Source organism: Chiloscyllium plagiosum, unplaced genomic scaffold (genome assembly GCF_037043375.1).
Source record: "Chiloscyllium plagiosum isolate Xiang-an unplaced genomic scaffold, Cpla_swu_hap1 HiC_scaffold_26, whole genome shotgun sequence".
In the NCBI taxonomy this organism is placed as follows: domain Eukaryota; kingdom Metazoa; phylum Chordata; class Chondrichthyes; order Orectolobiformes; family Hemiscylliidae; genus Chiloscyllium; species Chiloscyllium plagiosum.
The window spans coordinates 51970374-51991993 of NW_028270164.1; the positions used below are offsets into that span (position 1 = coordinate 51970374).

Here is a 21620-nt window from a genome sequence, read left to right on the forward strand (position 1 = left end):
AGTATCAATTGTTGTAAAACCCCATCTGGTTCACTAATGTCCTTTAGGGAAGGAAACTGCTATCATCCTGTGGTCTGGCCTACACTTGACTCTGGACCCATAGCAATGTGGTTGACTTTTAACTGATAGGCAATAAATGCTGGCCCAGCCTGCGACATACACATTCTGTAAATGAATTAAAATCAACTTCATTTGACATTATTTTATGCTTTAAAAATTGAATCTGATTTAAAATTTGATTTTTTAAAAAAAACTTTATTTGGTTTAGTAGGTGTAAAGGCTTTTAACAGAAATAATTACCCTCCACCTTAATCAATCATATATTTGAACAGGACCATTCTTCAGAAAATCGCGATACTTCCTTGAAAAGTTTTCCCACAATCCACTAAGCACCCGTTCATAAATTCTAATCACCTGCAATTTCTTCCCTCACTCTTAATTGTTAATTACCCGAGTACAGGAGTCTGTTCACTGCAAACAGAACAAGGAAACTAACCACTTAAAAGTCAAATTCTTCGGATGCTGGGAATCTGAAATAAAATGAACACAGGAATTGCTGGAGAAACTCAGCAGGTCTGGCAACATCTGTGGAGAGACAGAAACAGAATTAACTCTTCAAGTTCAATGAATTCCTTCTGCAAACATGCCATGTACCTGTGGACATTCACATTAATACCTCCAGCAGCACTTTAACATTATCCTTTAAAACCTCCAAATGCTATAAATAACCCAATATAAGCACATCAGTAAATATGAAACCTATGTTGCTCCCAAAGCACTTGTGTGCACACTTGTGTACAACACTTGTCACAGAGTTGAGATGTCTTGTGGTTAACTGAATAAATAAGGAACCAGGTCAGGTCAGCTTGCTCATGGGACTGCCCTGTTTTTCACAGTCTGCTATGCTTTGGAAACCGTGCAATATGAGGATTTCATACAAAGGTGTGCCACCTGCTCTGGGATAGTGTTACAGCGTAAATTAATCCTTCCACATGAGCAGTCGCTCAGGTAGCAGCCTGTCAAATATCTCTGCATGTTAACAGCTGGCTTTGGGAACTGTGCAGTTACCAATAACACGTGTACAGCAGATACTACCTGAACAGAGAGACATTTCACCAGAAACATTAATGTGCAAGGTTTCAAAGAAACTATCTCACCTCAAAGTACAGCGTGCATGGAGATGGAATGATAAAACAGTGGTAATAGCAGCAGGAGTCGGCCAATCAGTCTCAGGCCTGCTCTATCATTCAAACAGACCATGTGTGTTCTGCCTCAGCACCATTCCACATCCCCATCCTCATACTCCTTTGATTTCCGTATCACTTAGAAATCTATTGTTGTCTGTCTTGTATAAACTTTATACAAGACAGAACTTCTGCAGATCACAGAGTCACAGTCTTACAGCACAGAAACAGAGTCTTCGGGCCACACCAGTCCATGCTGAACAAACCTAGTCCCACCAGCCTGCTCCTGGCCCATATCCCTCCAAACCTTTTAAACATTGTAATTCTGCCAATATCTACCACTTCCTTTCTGCTCTGATCCCCAGAGGGTCAAGGCTGGTTGGAAGACTCTACCAATGACCCATTCAGAACAAATCAAAGGTTATTCTCAGATTAAAGACACAGTGCATTCTGGAGTCGGGATCTACCTGTTCCCAGCAAAGTCTATCACAGGAAGGCCATTCACTTGGTTCCCTCAGCGAGAGATCAGGCTAACTGCAGCACCTCGTACAGACATTTTGTCATCCACCTGTGGATTCCATCTCCCAATGTAACAGTAAAAGACTGATAATCTTATCCAAAACTAGAGCTTCTTTAAATAGGGAATTATTAACAGGATGAAGGAGTCACTGGTGAGCCCAGCATTTATTGTCTATCCCCAACCGTCCTGCAGAAGGTAGCGGTGACCCACCCACAATGCCATTAGGGAGGGACTTCCTGGATCTTCACTCAGCAACAAAATATATCAGTGAAGGAACAGTGATACATTTCTAAGTCAGGATGTTTGAGTGCTGATTTCGTAGTGAGGCCAGTTTATCAGTCTGGGTTAGTATAAAGTTTCAGGAAGTGGTGGCCATCCCCTGGCAAGAAAATCAGTCTTTGATTTGACCTTCACTCTTCAATCTGGACTTGGAATTTTCTCCGTGTTGTTTGCTGTTTCCTGCTGAAAAGGTGGAAGATTGCACAAAGTGGGTTTGGTGGTCATATGATGTGGTCACAAAACCATATACAGAATGTACTTTATGAGGCTAATAATCTGGAGAGGGTTTGAGTTCAAATTCCACTGCAGTTATTTGGAAATCTGAAATCAATGTTAAAAATTTGGAGCTAAGAAGCTGAACTCAGTAATGGTGAGACAGATTCACTAACATTATCATTATTAGCCAGTTATATAGAGTCATAGAGATGCACAGCACAGAAACAGACCCTTCGGTCCAACTCATCTATGCCAACCAGATATCCTAAATTAATCTAGTGCTATTTGCCAGCACTTGGCCCATATCCCTCTAAACCCTTCCTATTCATGTACCCATCCAGATAACTTTTAAATGTTGTAATTGTACCAGCCTCCACCACTTCCTCTGGCAGCTCATTCCATAGACGCAACCCCCTTTGCACGAAAAAGTTGCCCCTTTGGTCCTTTTTAAATCTTTCCCCTCTCACCTTAAACCTATGCCCTCTAGTTCTGGACTTCTGTAACCCAGGGAAAATACCTTGTCTGATTACCCTATCTATGTCCCTCATGATTTTATAAACCTCTATAAGGTCATCCCTTGGCCTCCAACGCTTCAGGGAAAACAGCCCCAGCCTATTCAGTCTTTCTCTATAGCTCAAACCCTCCAACCCTGGCAACATCCATGTAAATCAGTTCTGAACCCTTTCAAGTTCACAACATCCTTCCTGTAGGAGGGAGACCAGAATTGCACACAATATTCCAAAAGTGGCCTAACTAATGTCCTGTACGGCCTCAACATAACCTCCCAACTACTACTGAATCAATATGTGACACCGGTCCCACATCAGGGAGGCACATGCTCTTAAACTGCTCTCGGAAGTGGCCTAGCAAGCTACCCAGTTATATCGAAGCTGTTACTGACATTTTCAGAAAAATACCTGTGGGATATAAATGAATTAATGTTATTTCTGCAAGTATAAATTCTGATACAGAACAGGAATGAGAAAATACATATTCAGCAAAAAGAAAGCATGAGACATGAATACAGAACAATGGTGGATATATGGGCAAACAGGAAAGCATCTGTTTCCCCTCCTCAAGACACAGGAACTAACCCTAATCAAAGAGGTCAAAGTGGCCTCTGGATGGAAATAGATGCTGATAGAAGAAAAGATATGCCTAATCAATAATCTATAATAGACTGACGTCAAACACCCTTATGGAAGTCAGAGATAAGAGTTTGTCATGGACAAGACAGGATAAACAGAAGTTGTGGGATAAGTCTTAAGGAAATGAGTGACGTAAGCGAAGCAGGGAACAGACAATGGAATAAGGAAAACATATGATATAAATTGCGAGGGTTTTTTGGATATAGTGTGCATTCTGTAATTACCTTACTAGGTAATTAGACAAAGCACCCATCTATAGGTGTACAAATAAATGGCTGATCAGAAATAAGTCTCGGACTGAAATTATTAAAGTGAGTGAGCTTTTGTTTCTCACAATTGGGGGCTCGTCCGGGATTTTCTTCCATCACCGGGGGGAGTGGCTGGCCTTGGACACTGGGAAGACGCGTCCCGTTCCCCATTGAGGAACGGTCTCGTGTCCCGGTTTGGTCTGCTCCCTTGGGTGACTGATGTGAATCCTATAAGAGAGACATCTGAATCAGACAGTGATAGGAGCTCGATAGAAGATACGGTGACAAAAGGGGCCAGGCAACTCTGTGCACAGACCAAGGTAAGAAAATTGACTTTTAAGTATTGCCTTGGTGGCCGGGATTGAGTTTTAGTAGTTAATAAGGGACTAACGAAGGAACTCACTATGGCTTGCGCTTTGGGTAAGGAAAAAGCCTCCGGGGAAACAAAGTAAGGACACGGCAATGGAAATGGAGGCGGGGTCCCTTACAACATTCCTCCGGAAAGTCCTTTGGCAGGATGTTGTGGCAAAATAATACTTGTACAAGGGAGAAAGATGATTAAATATTGTTGCTTTGTATGGACTAAGGACTCCATTCTTCGTCCCGCTGTCTTCTGGCCAAAGTACAGATCGGACGAAGACTGGGTTTGTGAATATCTGAATTTATATGTCAATGTGAGAGTGAGAGAGAGAGAGAATGAAAAGAGCTGTACAGCTGGTAGGAAGTTTAACCCTTTGTGATTTGGTTTGAGTGAACATTTGTTTGTTGGTGATTGAATGTTTGTGTTTTATTCCCTGGAGCTTGTGTTCCAGGACTGTTTTGAATCTGATTTTGTTATGGAAACTTAACATGATTTCTTTTAAGGTTAAGGATTCTATTGTGATTATGAAGAAAAAAAAAGGAATGATAACTCCTGTTCTTTTTACAGATCATGACTGCCTTACTATCAGTTTCTAACTAATCTCTTTTATCTTTACATAACAGTGATTTATGGAGGACAGTTGAAGTTTCAGTTCAACATTAGATTGTAGTAAAAGCAAAATTCTATGGTTAATATCTGTGACCTTGGATTCAGCCATTGTTCATGCATTAGAAGTTTTTTTTTGAAAAAACTTGAGTAGACAAATTCTTTTAAGGCAAGCTCTGATTATTTTACGACTTATAGTATTGTAATTGAGCAATGATTGGTCAGGACTATTTAAGGAAACTAATTCTGGATCTAAATTAAAGGACTAAAACTGGGTAATTACAGTGAATTGCAAAATTGGGAACTGTATGCATTTTGCATTTTGACTATTAAATACTGAAGAAATGAACGTAAATATATATAAATATATTTATAAGTTAGGAACAGGCTTTGAAGGTTAGTCAAGCATGAATTGATGAATTGGTGTTTGAAGTTATGGGGAGCTAGAAATATTGCAATATTTCTTTAAAAAAAAAGATAAAGGGGAAAAACGTAACGACTTATCCCCTTTGGGAGGTACCCATAGGGGACAAAGAGATTGGGTTTGTAAGTGCCCCCCTCACCAGTGGGGAGGTCAGAACATTTAAAAAGGAAATGGAGGTCCTGGTTGAGGATCCGGTGGGGTTGTCTGAACAAATTGATCAATTTTTGGGGCCCAGTCTGTATACCTGGGCTGAATTAATGTCTATTTTGAATATACTATTTACTGGGGAGGAGAGGGGACTTATACGAGGAGCTGCCATTAAAATATGGGACAGGGAACACCCGATTGGAGATGGGGATGCTGGACAGGGAGAGGTGAAGTTTCCCCTCAGAGACCCCCAGTGGGAAAACCAAAACCCGGAGCATAGAGAAGAAATGAGGGAATTGAAAGACCTGATTCTAAAAGGAATAAGGGAGGCAGTTCCGAAGTCACAGAATTTGATTAAAGCCTTTGAAATTAGACAGGAGAAAGATGAGACTCCCTCAGCTTTCTTGCAAAGATTAAGGGACTCAATGCGGAAATACTCTGGAATGAACCCTGAGGACCCAGTGGCACAGGATCTTTTGAAAGTACATTTTGTGACAAGAGCATGGCCAGACATACAGAGAAAGATACAGAAGATAGAAGGATGGAGTGAAAAACCATTAGATGAATTGTTGAGAGAGGCACAGAAAGTGTTTGTAAAGAGGGAGAGGACAAGGGGGAACATTTGATAGAGGGTTTGAGCGACAGGGGCAGAGATGGAAGTCGCTACAGGCAGGATGCTATTATTGTGGAAAGATAGGGCATTTTAAGCGGGAGTGTCCTGATCTACAAAGGGAAGAAAAGGCAATTCCGCTTATGAATTATGATGAAGAATAGGGGTGTCAGGGGTTCCTGCCCTCGGGGGCCCACCAGGAACCCTTGATAAACTTGAAGGTGGGACCCTGTAGGGAAGAGGTAGTCTTCCTAGTAGATACGGGGGGCAGCACGGTCATCGCTGAATTTTAAACCAAAGAAAGTAGAAATGTTAACACGGTCAATTACTGTTTCAGGGGTGAAAGGGGAAGGATTTACTGTTCCACTATTTGAACCTATGATGATAGAAGGTCCTAAAAGTAGGGTTACAGGGGAACTGCTGTATATCCCTGATATAGGAAGTAACTTACTGGGGAGAGACCTAATTATCCTCTTAGGACTGGAGATTGGAGTTCAGGAAAAAGAATTAGTTGTACAACTGGCAATATTGACAGAGGATACAGAGAGAGAGATAGACCCTATAGTATGGACTAGAGAAGGGAATTGTGGAAAACTACAGATCCCTCCCCTTTTAATAAATTTAAAACAGAAAGGGGACGTTGTCTGTGAGCGACAATATCCTATTTCCATGGAAGATAAACGAGGACTGCAGCCAGTAATTGAGGGACTGATTCGAGATGGACTATTGGAACCATGTATGTCTCCTTATAATATTCCAATTCTACCAGTACGGAAATCTGATGGAACTTATCAATTGGTGCAGGATTTGAGAACATTAAATCGGATAGTGCAGGTCAGGCACCCAGTGGTGCCAAACCCCTACACGTTGTTAAGTAAGATCCCTCATGATTACAGATGGTTTAGTGTGATAGATTTAAAGGATGCCTTTTGGGCTTGTCCCTTGGCGGAGGAAAGATTTGGGACTATCCCCCTATGAAATCTTATTTGAATTACCTTATTTAGGAACGCAGGGAGAATTGCCAATTCCTGAAACTAAAGATTTGTTTTTAAAGAAGTATATACTGGGCTTGTCCTCCTCTTTATCTTTCCTCAGAAAACAGGGTCTATTGGCACAGACTCCACCCTTTGAATTTGCTGTTCATCCCATCCGGCCAGGAGATTGGGTCTTAATAAAATCATGGACAGAGACTAAGCTGCAGCCGGACTGGGAAGGGCCGTATCAGGCTCTTTTGACTACCGAAACGGCAATAAGGACGGCGGAAAAAGGCTGGACTCATTACACTCGGATCAAAGGGCCAGTGGACCCTCCAGTTGAGGAAGAAGTCTGGACAGCCGAATCAATGCAAGACCCGCTGAAACTCAGACTAAAGAGACTTTGAGTAGCTGACTATACAGTGGCGACGCGAGCGCGGGATTATTTCTGTAAGATTGTATATTAAGCCTTTTTGTGTTTTAGCATAATGATCAGAATACTGGGAATGCTTAGAGTTATGATGCTAGCCCTCTTGGTATTAGGATTTTGTCACATATCATTTTCATATGTATTATTAATGGTTCCTGAGTCTGATAATCCACAAGTAATAGACACTGATGTATGTAGCTTAGTAAATTGTGGGAATGTAGCTAATCAGAGACAATACCGCAACTCAGAGATACATCTTAAGTCCTATGGGGATGGCCTCGGGGATGGTACCTGGTATAATGGTCTTGTCACAATACACCGGGCCCCCTTCCGACCAGCACGCGATTGTCCCGATAAAAAGTGTAACCCCATATATTTAACGATAAGGAAAACCACATGGCACGAAGCAGTTTTGGGAGGTGGCACTTATGAGGTACAATTAAATGAAACATTTGGGATTGAAATGAAAGCAATGGGAAGGAGTTTGTGGGCTGTTGTTTTCGAATTAGCATAGGACAGGGAAAAATGGGTAGAATTACTGGGTAATGAGATACAACCTTTCACCCCTCCCGATGATCCTAAAGTAGTAAAAATTATAGAGGTAAAGGATTTGAAACAGACCATCGAGATAGAGACTGGGTACGGGGATGCAAATGCCTGGGTTGAATGGGTAAAGTATACTGTAAAAAGTCTGAACAAAAGCAATTGCTATGCATGTGCCTCCGGTAGGCCAGTGGCCCAGGTGGTTCCCTTTCCGCTTGGGTGGAAGCGAGACAGGAAGGGCATGAAATGTATGATAGCCCTGTACCAGGATGAGACTGCATGGAATGATAGGAATTGTACCTCCCTATCTCTGATGTTCCCTTCCTTGGAGGAGAAAGATGCAAAAGTTCCCCCCACATTTTCCGCTGCAGTTGGAAATCACACGTCATGTGTGCACAGGCGAGGTACGTGTCGGTCGAGACATTTGGGGGAGCTGAAATTATGGACAGAGATTAAGAATGTTACCGAAACGGAGAAGGGAGGGAACTACTCAGCACTAAAGGTTCCCCGAGCGGATCTGTGGTGGTACTGTGGAGGAAAAGTATTGAGACCCATCCTACCTCCAGATTGGAAAGGGATATGTGCAATTGTACAATTGGCAATTCCATTTACCTTGGCATTTGAGAAGGAAAAGATCGTAGGGAAGAAGGGAAGAGGTAAGAGATTACTGTTAGATACTTCTTTTGATGACAGGATTTATCTTGATTCGGTAGGAGTCCCTAGGGGAGTACCTGAATTCAACGCTCGTAACCAGATTGCAGCAGGCTTTGAGTCAGCTCTCTTTTGGTGGGTAACAATTAATAACAATGTAGACTGGATAAATTACATTTTTTATAATCAACAGCGATTTATAAATTATACAAGAGAGGCGGTTAAAGGAATATCAGAACAGCTTGATGCGACAAGTAGGATGGCATGGAAAAATAGAATAGCCCCTGATATGATTTTAGCAGAGAAAGGGGGTGTATGTGTGATGTTAGGAGGAAGCTGTTGTACCTTTATTCCTAATAACACTGCGCCTGATGGTTCGATTACTCGGGCCTTACGGGGATTGACTACCTTAGCAGAGGAACTGGCTGAGAATTCAGGAGTAGACACATCTCTCACAGGGTGGCTTGAATCCTGGTTTGGAAAATGGAAGGGGGTGGTGGTTTCTATCCTTACTCCCCTGATAGTAGTAGTCAGGGTATTGGTGGCCATTGGCTGTTGTGTCATACCCTGTATACGAGGGCTGACCCAGAGGCTGATTGAAACAGCCTTGGTGAAACGAATGCCCCTGAGGGGAATCAGACAGAGGAACTTTATCAACTAAATAATAAGGAAATGAGTGAGACTAAGATGGATGAAATCTCTGAAATGATGCTTGCGAATTTGGGGAACAATGTTAAAAAAAAGGAGACAAAAATGCAGAAGATAACACATAGTAATGAAAAGAAAAAGGGGAAATTGTGGGATATAAATGAATTAATGTTATTTCTGCAAGTATAAATTCTGATACAGAACAGGAATGAGCATATACATATTCAGCAAAAAGAAAGCATGAGACATGAATACAGAACAATGGTGGATATGTGGTTGAAACTTTATTGCTGGAACAGCACAGCAGGTCAGGCAGCATCCAGGGAACAGGAGATTCGACGTTTCGGGCACAGGCCCTTCTTCAGGAATATATGGGCAAACAGGAAAGCATCTGTTTCCCCTCCTCAAGACACAGGAACTAACCCTAATCAAAGAGGTCAAAGTGGCCTCTGGATGGAAATAGATGCTGATAGAAGAAAAGATATGCCTAATCAATAATCTATAATAGACTGACGTCAAACACCCTTATGGGAGTCAGAGATAAGAGTTTGTCACGGACAAGACAGGATAAACAGAAGTTGTGGGATAAGTCTTAAGGAAATGAGTGACGTAAGCGAAGCAGGGAACAGACAATGGAATAAGGAAAACATATGGTATAAATTGTGAGGCTTTTTTGGATATAGTGTGCATTCTGTAATTACCTTACTAGGTCATTCGACAAAGCACCCATCTATAGGTGTACAAATAAATGGCTGATCAGAAATAAGTCTCGGACTGAAATTATTAAAGTGAGTGAGCTTTTGTTTCTCACAATACCCATCACCACTAGGCAAGAGGCAGAAAATGTTAACAACAACCATGTTCCAAAACAAAAGAAACAACCGTAGCTTTTCATAGAGTTTGATCCCAGAGGCTTATTCTGGGGAAGGCCAGGCTCAGTGGAGAAGGATGTTGAGAGTGTGGTGTTGGAAAAGCAGAGCAGGTCGGATGAAGGGCTTTTCCCTGAAACATGGATTTTCCTGCTCCTCAGATGCTGCCTGACCTGCTGTGCTTTTCCAGTGCCACACTCTCAACTCTAATCTCTGCAGTCCTTGCCTTTGCCTCAGGGAGAAGGATTGCAGGCCTGGGGGTGATCATGTGTTTGGGGTGAAGTCTGGGGCCTGATGCAGGGAATGGGTTTGAGGCCAAGGTTTGGGTGTATTAGAGACCTTTGGAGATGCTGGCAGGTGTTCTTAGTTGGAATAGAGGCCTGGCCTGAGGCCTCAACCCTCTCATTTGAACAAGGAACAGATCTGTTCAAAAGGACATTCTCCCTGATGTGAAACATCAAATCGGGTCATTATGTGAAGGTGAGACAGTTCCTATCAGTGTTCTTTGTCTGTTGTGTGGCATCACAACACACAGAACATGGACCATCATCAGAAGAAATAAAGAGCATTCCCCAGGATACTTATCAGATCTTATTTATCAACAACACTACCAGACAAATACCTAAAATGAGTTGATCTGAAGAAAGGCTAGGCAGGCCAGGCCTGTATTCTTCTGATGAGTGAGAAGTGACTTCAGTTGGAACATAGAAGATCCTGAGGGGACTTGATCAGGTGGATGTTGTTCAGTGATCCAAGCAAGGTCAGCTCGATGGACCTCATAAAACTGCATTCCCTGATTAGACCAGATTAACCCTGGCTGACAGATAAAAGCAATGTCAGACATTCTGTTCACTCAGAGCTGGCTCTGAGGGAACTGGATCAGTGTTAAGTACTATGAATGTATAAATAAAGGATGACTAGGTGACAGGATACAGGCCTCCGTTGAATTATTTCAGAGGTGACATGAGAAAAGAAAGCTCCCAAAGAAATTCACTCACCACTGCCATCTGCTCACCTTTAAAGGTGTCTCTGTACTCTATGAGTGTATATAGTGCTGCGACTCTGCCTGGGGAATTAGCCTATTGTGAGTCTGTCTGTGTGCAGACAAATTGACGAAGGTTGAGCAATGGATATAATGTATATGTATTTTAGTAAAGCACTTGGTAAGGTTCCCCATGGTAGGCTCATTCAGAAAGTTAGGAGGTATGGGATACAGGGAAATGTGGCTGTCTGGATACAGAATTGGCTGGCTGAAAGAGGACAGCAAGTGATGGTGGATGGACGGTATTCCGTCTGGAGGATGGTAACCAGTGGTGTCCCACAGGGATCTGTTCTGGGGCCTCTGCTCTTTGTAGTTTTTATAAATGACTTATATGAAGAAGTGGAAGGGTGGGTTAGTAAGTTTGCTGATGACATAAAGGTTGGTGGTTTGGTAGATAGTGTCGAGGGCTGTTGCAGGCTACAACAAGACATTGACAGGATGCAGAGCTGGGCTGAGAAGTGGCAGATGGAGTTTAACCTGGATAAATGCGAAGTGATTCACTTTGGAAGGTTGAATTTGAATGCTGAATACAGGGTTAAAGAAAGGATTCTTGGCAGTGTGGAGGGACAGCAGAATCTTGGGGTCCATGTACATAGATCCCTCAAAGTTGCCACCAAGTTGATAGGATTGTTAAGAAGGCGTATTGTGTTTTGGCTTTCATTAACAGGGGGATTGAGTTTAAGAGCTGCGAGGTTTTGCTGCAGCTCTATAAAACCCTGGTGAGACCACACTTGGAATATTGTGTCCAGTTTTGGTCACTTCATTATAGGAAGGATATAGATGAAGGTGCAGAGGAGATTTACCAGGATGCTGCCTGGATTGGAGGGTTTGTCTTATGAAGAGAGGTTGAGTGAGCTCAGGTTTTTCACACTGGAGAGAAGGAGGAAGAGATGTGACGTGATAGAGGTGTACAAGGTAATGAGAGGCATAGATAGAGTAGATAGCCAGAGACATTTCTCCAGGGGAGAAATGGTTGTCACGAGGGGTCAGAGTTTTATGGTGATTGGAGGAAGGTTTAGGGGCGATGTCAGGGGTAGGTTCTTTACACAGAGAGTGGTGGGTGTGTGGAATGCACTGCCAGCTGTGGTAGTAGAGTCAGAGACATTAGGGACATTTAAGTGACTGCTGGACAAGCACATGGACAGCAGTAAATTGAGGGGTGTGTAGGTTAGGTTGATCTTAGATTAAGATAAATGATCGACACAACATCGTGGGCCGAAGGGTCGGTACTGTTCCATTTCTATGTTCACACACACAAATCAGTTGGCTTGCTGTAATGTCTGTTTTATAACTTTTACTGTTTTAAATAAACTAACCCACAGAATTGGTCAGTCCCTGAAGAGCAATTATTATTCGACCAAAATTACTAACATGATAGATTACACCTCACAATTTGGACATATGTCAAAATGTGTAGATGATACCAAATTCAGGGATTTACGTAACAGTGTGGGGAGACTACAGAAAGATGGAGGAACTATAAACAGATCTATAGAATGGTGAAGAAATTGCAAAGAAAGTTCAATATAGTAGAATGAAGTGGTTTGTGTTGGTGGGAGCTATTAATAATCACTTCATCCTGGGAGGATATAAAATAAAACATGATGGTAGAGCGAGGACACCTTCAAACAGAGTCATGGATTGCTAAAGGTGTTTCCACAAATTGGGAAGATCACAAAAGCGAAACAAAGATACTGGGATTCATTTCAAGAGGAATAGGACACAAAACCGGGAGGTAATAGCATTTACACAGAACTTTGGCTGAATCAGATTTGAATATTGCATAATTCCATTTGTTACGTCACAAACAAAAGAGGAAACTGCAGTACTGGAGACAGACGTGAAAAGATTCACAGGGAACTGAGAAAGATCACACAGGTTGAGAAGGTGGTCTCTAGGAAACTGGCGATCGAGTAGAAATCTTTAAAGCTATAAAAAGGTTTGACAGGATGGATGTGGGGAAACTTAGGAGGGAGTTCAAAATAAATGAAACATAAACATACGACTGCCAACAACAAAGGACACGGAATATTTCGGAGAGTTTGCTTCACAAAGAGTGGTTAATGCATTTAGGGAGAGACCTGATGCTTACAAAGGGAATGAGGTGTTCGGGAGCTTTCGGAGATGGGGACAGGAAATTACAGTAAAAATGAATTTTGAGGAACTCTCTCTCTATAGTAGAACAATTGGATTGAATGTACTGCTCTTACACTTTAAGTAGCTTTATAATACATAATGGTTTCAGAAACGTGACCCTAACCAGTTTGAACGGTTTGCCCCTCATAGTCACAGCTCTTCCAGCTTGCTGACTGGGCAAGATGTAGTTAGCACCCACCTGCACACTAAAACTGGGCAGGTGCCAACAAGACTCCCAGAGATACTGGCTCCCGAAGCCGGTAATCTGTTTGATCTGATGGGTACACAGCCCTGCTACCTTCGCAGTAAAATCGAGGGTAAAAGCAAACTTGACCAGGTCGGGGTTCTCCAGTGTCACTTTGCTCCTCACTTCAGTTTGGATGTATTGAGTTCTTTGAAGGAATTGTAGCTGATGTCCTGGAAGAATGTGGAAAGCAACACATCTCCTTGGAGCTGTCAGAGATAAATGAGAAATGAGGAACTCAGTGAGACTTTGTGACTGAAACTACAGATTTTATATGAACAATCTTAATTTATAATAAACTAATCAAAGCAAAGTTATTAATAATTACATATACAGCAAAAGACGGGCAAATACAGAATATTTCTCCTGTTATACAAATGTGTCCACATCTTATTTAAAAAAATCAGCTTTTGGCACATTTTCTGTCATTCAATCTTTGCTACCTGTTGCTGTGCCACAATCACATCTTTTGTATAATTCTTCTCAGATTCCTCTGTCCACTCTGATAATGGAAACTGTCTTTGGAAACATTGGATCAACTTCATCTTTAAGAGGAAAAACTTCCTTTCAGCCCAGCCAAGGAATTTTCCAGGGTCAGTGTATATCAGATCTATGCTTTCAATTGTGAACCACAAAACGTTAGTATCTAAGTTCAGCAGCTCATAGGGAAGGCAAATGGAATGTTGGCCTTTGTTTCAAAGGAGAAAGTGAGGGCTGCAGATGCTGGAGATCAGAGCTGAAAAATGTGTTGCTGGAAAAACACAGGAGGTCAGGCAGCATCCAAGGAGCAGGAGAATCGACGTTTCAGGCATAAGCCCTTCTTCGGAAATGAGGAGGGTGTGCCAAGCAAGCTAAGATAAAAGGTAGGGAGGAGGGACTTGGGGGAGGGGCATTTGGAATGCGATAGGTGGAAGGAGGTTAAGGTGAGGGTGATAGGCCGGAGAGGGGATGGGGGCGTTGATGTCAGGAAGAAGATTGAAGGTCAAGAAGGCGGTGCTGAGTCTGAGGGTTGGGACTGAGATAAGGTGGGGGGAGGGGAAATGAGGAAGCTGGAGAAATCTGCATTTATCCCTTGTGGTTGGAGGGTTCCCAGGGGAAGATGAGGCACTCTTCCTCCAGGCGTCGTGTTGCCATGGTCTGGCGATGGAGGAGGCCAAGGACCTGCATGTCCTTGGTGGAGTGGGAGGGGGAGTTAAAGTGTTCAGCCATAGGGCGGTTGGGTTGGTTGGTCCGGGTGTCCCAGAGGTGTTCTCTGAAACGTTCTGCAAGTAGGTGGCCTGTCTCCCTAATGTAGAGGAGGCCACATCGGGTGCAGCAGATGCAGGAAATGATGTGTGTGGAGGTGCAGGTGAATTTGTGACGGATATGGAAGGATCTCTTGGGGCCTTAGAGGGAAGTGAGGGGGGAGGTGTGGGAGCAAGTTTTGCATTCCTTGTGGTTGCAGGGGAAGGTGTCGGGAGTGGAGGTTGGCTTGATGGGGGGTGTAGACCTGACGAGGGAGTCGCGGAGGGAGTGGTCTTTCCGGAACGCTGATAGGGGAGGGGAGGGAAATATATGTTGGGTGGTGGGGTCTGTTTGGAGCGTCTCATCTTCCGCTTAGGAACCCTCCAATCACCTTATCTCAGTCCCAGCCCTCAGACTCAGCACCGCCTTCTTGACCTGCAATCTTCTTCCTGACCTCTCCGCCCCCACCCCTCTCTGGCCTATCACCCTCACCTTAACCTCCTTCCTCCTATTGCATTCCCAACGCCCCTCCCCCAAGTCCCTCCTTCCTACCTTTTATCTTAGCCTGCTTGGCACACCTTCCTCATTCCTGAAGAAGGGCTTATGCCCGAAACGTCGATTCTCCTGCTCCTTGGATGCTGCCTGACCTCCTGCACTTTTCCAGCAACACATTTTTCTGCCCAGAATTTCATTTCAGACTCAAAGAGCAAACGTGAGAAAGAAGATTATATTTATGAACGGAAGCATGCTGCCCCAAACATTTCTGACTTCATACGTATCAGTTAATATTTATCCTCCCACTTCTATAACTCTCGAGTGCACACTTGACCTGCGTCAAAATTAAACCTCAATGTTTTCTTTGCACCAGTTAATTTGAACACACAAATGTAGAATTTAGTCCAAGATCCTGGAATGCTCCAGGGATTTGGCAGCACCTATGGACTGAGTCGGATTAATGTCTCAGGTCTGTTGCCTTTCATCTGTGGCCAGATCTGCTGAATATTTCTCGCATTTTCTGCTTTCAGATTTCCAGCATTTCAATTTTGTACTTAACTGTTTTGCTAGATGATTTTCCTATTTCAAATGGAAGATTTGCAAAATCCCCCAAATCCAGCCTTTAGAGTTTATTGTGTTCTGTCACGAATGATTCTTTTCCTTTCATGGACTCCCGTCACTCTTGTATTCATTTCTGACCGTGTTCCAGACCATTTCTACCAGAGCCTCAAGCGAATTGCTAGACTGTCAAGGAGATGGTTCCTTGGACCGATCCACCCTTTAGTGAACCTACTGCAGATTGTACGCAAAAGTTTGGTGGAGAATCTTCCCAAGAATGCCCATGAACTTGCCTGTGGGAGACTTTTCATCTCCCTCACCCGGGTGTCTGATGGACAGAACATCCTGGTCTCTGACTTCACTTCCAACGAGGAACTTGTCCAGGTAACAATCTACTTTTGCTCAGCTGATGTTCAGGTTGAAAGTGTTAGGGCTTTGGGGAACTTTTCTGACTGTGCAGAATGTTTGCACGTTATACCAAGCACATCCTGCCTTTGCCCCACTTCTCACTGTCCTTTCGACCCCCTCCAGATGCGTACTCTCGTTGAGGGTTTGGTTCCATGGTATGGGGACACCCTCATTTACGTTTGAATGGACGGATACGGTTAACCACAGAAATCGTTACAAGGAAAAGGTCTTCATATACAGTTGTCTAGGTCTGGTCCAAGACATTGTAATCCATCATGCATTTATTCTCCCCCTGCCCCCATTCTTTCACTCTCCCTCTCCATTCTCCTCGAGTTACTGCCTTCAGGCACTGTTTAACTGGAAAGGCTTTTTATGTCACCTGCTGACTCACTGGCTCGGTGCCTAGAGCATGCCATTCTTGTCCTTGCAGCTTATCATTCCGTAATGTTTGTTTCTTTATATTCTAACCTCATTTGTGATTGCACAGAAATTCCTTACACTTTAACATTTTAATTTGAGCTTGTATAAGTGACTTTAATGTTGAGAAATTGTTAGTAAAATGATTAGAATTGTTAGGGTCTATTATCTGTTTTTAGATTGTCCACATCCTGGAACCTATTTGATTGGATATTTTCTATCTTACCCATCCTCAGTTACCCATCTTGTCTTATCTTATTCATCTTACCCATCTTATACTTCACAACACCTGATGAAGGAGCAGCGCTCCGAAAGCTAGTGCTTCAATTAAACCTATTGGACTATAACCTGGTGTTGTGTGATTTTTAACTTTGTACATCCTCAGTTGAATTGTAAAAGATGAAGACTTGATAATGTCATGAAGATAAGTAACAAATGTATCTCTCCTTCACACAGGCATTGCTGTGTAGCTGTTTTGTTCCTATTTACTGTGGCCTGATCCCTCCAGCTTTCCGTGGTGTGGTATGTAGTCACTGACCCATTCTGGAGACTGTGCTGCAGCTTTGTGGCTGGAAAAATATTTTTTGCCTTTTAGTAACAGAAGACAAAAGGACCCATTCTATTGACTCCTTCAAAGAGAAATTCATTTATCCCACCTCCCAATCTTTCCCAGCATCACTGAAAGATTGTTCTTCAAGTATTTATTCAATTCACTTTCAAAGATGCCACTGATTCTGGACTCAATACACTCCAAGCAGTGCATTCCAAACCCTCCACACTATTGAGAATTAAATCCTTGAGTTCCTGCTGGTTCTTTTGTCAACTGCTTTTACCTTGTGATCTCAAATAGTGACTGACAGTTGGATATGGTTCTTGTTTGTTCATAGTTCATAGTTATGTTTGTTCTATCCAAAACCCCGTCATGATTTTGAGCTTCTCTAACAAATCTGCACTTGGCCTTCTCTATTCTGAAGAAAACAATTCCAATTTCTCCCATCTGTCCACTCATTTGAAACCCCCTCACCCTACAAGCTGTTCTGGTAAATCCCTCCTATACTTTTCCCGAGTGTAGTGCCCAGATGGACATAGCACTTTACCTGAAGGCATGTTTTGTATCAGTATGGAACGCCTTCCTAATTTTTGACATTTTATCCTGATTTCCAAAGGTCTGTGGTTTATTTAATGGCATTGTCAACCTGTCCTGCCACCTTTGACTTGTGCTCAAAACCCTCCATGTTTCTTTCTCTGTGTACTTTTTAGAGTCACATCATTTAACACATTGACAACAGGAAGTATGGTGCTGTGGACAGGAAATGCATGCAGATAGACACTTTAAATATGGGTAGTCAAAGGCGGGGGAGGCTACAAAGCATTTAAATTATTTAATAAGAAATTAATTATTTTCAAGACTTCAAACTTGTATCATTAGATCATGTAATGCAAAATGTCTGTCTTAATTTTAAGCAATGTGTTTAAGGATTTTAAAGTTAGTGAAATTCCAGGTTCTACCCAGGGTCTTGGCTTGAGACTTTCATTTTTCCTCCTTTTCTGATTTTCTGCCTGTTCTCCTTAAGGACCTTTGACTCTTCCTGGTGTCTCTGTGATCTATTGTAAATATTAAGTCTGTGCAGCTTGGTTGCTCCCAGTTACCATGCCTCAGGGTCTGTTTGTGGTCTGTGTATCTGCAGATTGCTGGATGAGAAACATGTATCGATCGCTATGCTTTACAAAGAGAGGATTTAGCCTGTCAATGTTAATCCTGTTGTTTCCCATTTCTTGCTCTGAGCCACATGATCCCATGGCGTCCTTGTGCTCTTAATATGCCATTCTATTCACTGGTGCCTGAAATCAACATTGTAGGTCACATTAACTCGACTCTGTGCTGTTTTTAAAGGTCTTTGTGTTTGTTTATGGTGTTTTGGAATTTCTTGAGTTTTTTATAAATTGATTGCTCTGCTGTTTTCAGTAAATGGTGCGGAGAATCTGATAGAGGGTAACATTTCCTGCCCCCCTCGCATCAGGTGCTGATGGGAAAAGACCATGTCAGAATGTTATAGGCACCAACAACAACCAAAAAGTTATGATGCCCTGTTGGGTTGGTAATTTACTCAATCCTGTCCTGTTTCCATATTTAAGTGTTAGAATGTGAAACCTTTAATTCCCATCGAATGAAGTTATACCTGTGCGTACATCTTTCTGTTTTCAGCCCCCATTCTATGCTGCCAAATACATTCTCTTCCCCACTGGGAAAGTAACATTCTTGGTTTAAGCTTTTTGATCATCTTTTCCTCATCTGTTCTGCAATGGCCTGATTCCACTGTGACTAAGTGGATTAAACTGGTGTGTTTAATCTGCGAGGGAGCCAGTGGTACTGATCAAGGGGCCCTCCAGTGGTGAACTATACTGTCTGTGAGACCCGAAATATCGCAACAGGGAGAAAACAACATTCCCAATTGTAAACAATTTGGGGAGGAGTTGTCAGTCACCAAAAAGGTTACCGTTCTGACAGAAACTGTGAAATGCTTTTCTGGATGGACTGCAATGAGGAGCAACTTTGAAACTAGCTTCCTCACACACATGACTGGACAAGAGTACCTTGGAGCTAATGCTGACTTTGTAAACTTTCTTAGAATTAGGTTTTATTGTCCCGTGTACTCAGGTACAGGTATACAGGAGCACAGTGAAAAATGTACAATATCACTATTCACGGCCCCATCTTAGGTACAAGGTGAATGGCGACAATTAAAGAAAAATGAAGAAATAAGTTAAAAGTCCAACATTACAGCTCTTACCAGTATAATGTAGTGAGTAAGAAATAAAGTTAAAATTCCAAATTACAGTCCTGCTTTAGCCATTGGGCCTGCAGTCACTCCATGCTGAGTTTCCCCATAATGGCTCAATCCCTGGGCCTCTGCACTGCTGACCACCATCTGGGCTCACCAGCTGTCTTGCCATAGACCACCAGAGTCCCACTCTGGTGCCACTCCAGGGCCCTAGCCACTTCCGTGATGCCGCTGACTACCAGAGTCTTCCTTGGCGCACTAACCACCTCATGGCTGACGGGCAAAGACCCCGCTCTGGGCCCCCAGCCACTGCTATTGCCACCGCTGCCTCCACAACCAAGCTCCCTCTCGAACGTAAGTGGAGAGGCAAAAAAACTAAAGAAAACTAAAAAAGAAAGGGAAAAGAGCAAATAAAGAAGAAAGAAGGTGTGCACCCCTTCCAAGATGGCAGTAGAGAATGGCTCCTGAGCTGGTGCTTGTCCACTCGGGTAGCTTTTCTTTCTTCTTCATTCTCCTTCTACCATCATTCCATCAGGATTGAAGTTGGACGCTGGTGTGGAAAGTCTATTAGAATATCCTCAAGTTACTGAGTGAGCAACTTTATCTTTACCTGCCAGATCTCTAACTCATTAAACTACATATTATGCATGGCCAGTTTGCCTGTTGATCACTTAACACAAATTGCATTTAAATAAAGTGTTAAAACAGTAGCAACTGTATTAATATAGCACTTTTAACACTAAAAGATATTTCATATGAGCATTAAAAGCTAGGCGAATGGTGACCATGTGCAGAAATAAGAAGAGAGATTGTCATGTGACCCATCTACTGACGCAGCAGCAGTAAGAACCTTGATCAAGTGAACAACTTCAGCTTCCGAGAGAACCTCTCACTCCACATGAGGTTCTTTCTGAGTCATGGTGCAAAGTTGTAACTGATATGTTCCATTATTTCATGGTAGCTATATCACCAAAATCCCCTTTGTGAACCAACTCCAAGACACCACTAGTGCAGCAGTCATTGACACATTAATGGTGGTATTCAGGATGTTTGGTATTTTCCCAACACATTGCCTTCAGTACACTGTACCTTTCCAGGTTGTCCAGGAAGTGGGGTGTTCAACAAGCCAGCTCTCCCCTCACTTCCCTCAATCTAATGGTCTTGGAGAAGGTACTGTTTGTCATGCACTGTCTATGATCATTAAACACAAACTTGTTTACCAAGATTTCAGGTAGTCATGTTAAATCTACATGGCACTTCTCAAGGTTTACCCTCACTGGTGGCTACACTCTGTTGCTCCATCACTCAACCACATATACATGTTACCTTGTTGAAAAGAAAGAAGAAAATGATACAACACAGTCAGTGAGCATGTAGACAATTATCTCAACTTGAGCCAGGATAACTCCAACATCTTCATATGGATATGCGAGTTTGTGAAGAGACATCACAATATTGTTTACAGGCCAGGGTGTGAGACATTGGTGTAAGCAATGATTTCATCCTCCAGTGAAACATGATACAGCTGTATTGTATGTTACCAACCATCTGTCATACACAATGGATCTTGCAGCCTATGGTGGGGTTTTGTGGGTGAAGAATAGATATTTGAGGTATATGGGGTAATTGCGTACAATGGGAAGGAAACAATTGAAGAGGATCTCCTGGTTATAATGGGATGGTTAAGAATGTAATTAGCTGAGTGCAGTTCAATCGAATATATTGTTGGAGGTCTGACATCTCAGCTCCAGGACATCTCTGCAGGAGTCCCTCAGGGTAGTGTCCTAGACCCAACAATTTTCAGCTGCTTCATCAATGACCTTCCCTCCAGCATAAGGTCAGAAGTAGGGATATTCGCCAATGATTGCACAGTGTCCAGCACCATTCATGACTCCTCAGATACTGAAGCAGGGCCATGCTCAAATGTAACAAGATTTGGGCAGTATCCAGGCTTGGGCTGACAAGTAACATTTGAGTCACACAAGCACCAGGCTATGACCATCACTAATAAGAACCAATCTAAACACTGGCCTTTGACATTCAATGGTGTTACCATCACCTAATCTCCCACTTTCAACATCCTGGGGTTACCATTGACAAAGAACTTAACTGGGCTCACCATATAAATATAGCGGCCATAAGAACAGGTCAGAGGCTAGGAATACTGTGGTGAGTAACTCACCTCCTGACTCTCCAAATCCATCTACAAGGTACAAATCAGGAGTCTGATGGCATACTCCCCACTTGCCTGGATGAAGGCAATTCCAACAATACTCAAGAAGCTTAATACCATCCAGGACAAAGCAGCCTGTTTATTAGCACTATAAACATCCACTCCATCCACCATCAATGCTCAATAGTACATATCTACTGTACTGTAGGATTTCACTCATGATCCTCAGAACACACCTTCCAAACCCATGACCACTTCCATCTAGAAGGACAAGGGCAGCAG

General features: G+C 42.7%; 1 protein-coding gene and 1 long non-coding RNA gene across 4 annotated transcripts in view; one reads left to right on the plus strand and one right to left on the minus strand.

Moving 5' to 3' along the window:
• Positions 1–301: 301 nt before the first annotated feature.
• LOC148145163 (uncharacterized) lies at positions 302–15689 on the minus strand. 3 transcript variants are annotated; one of them, XR_015750964.1, is made up of 3 exons: positions 15559–15689; positions 13236–13489; positions 302–2166 (listed from the first exon to the last, which is right to left on the minus strand). It is a non-coding gene; the product is annotated as an uncharacterized LOC148145163 (long non-coding RNA). The 3 variants fall into 3 exon arrangements; XR_015750963.1 differs by lacking the exon at positions 15559–15689 and adding an exon at positions 15057–15242; XR_015750962.1 differs by lacking the exon at positions 15559–15689 and adding an exon at positions 13724–14056.
• LOC122549112 (patatin-like phospholipase domain-containing protein 2) overlaps positions 15470–21620 on the plus strand; it is a 134339-nt gene continuing 128188 nt past the window's right edge. Inside the window, exons 1-2 of the mRNA XM_087973728.1 lie at positions 15470–15941; positions 16839–16904. Coding sequence (XP_087829854.1) covers positions 15570–15941; positions 16839–16904 — 438 coding nt within the window. The 5' untranslated portion in view covers positions 15470–15569. The remainder of the gene's footprint in view (positions 15942–16838; positions 16905–21620) is intronic.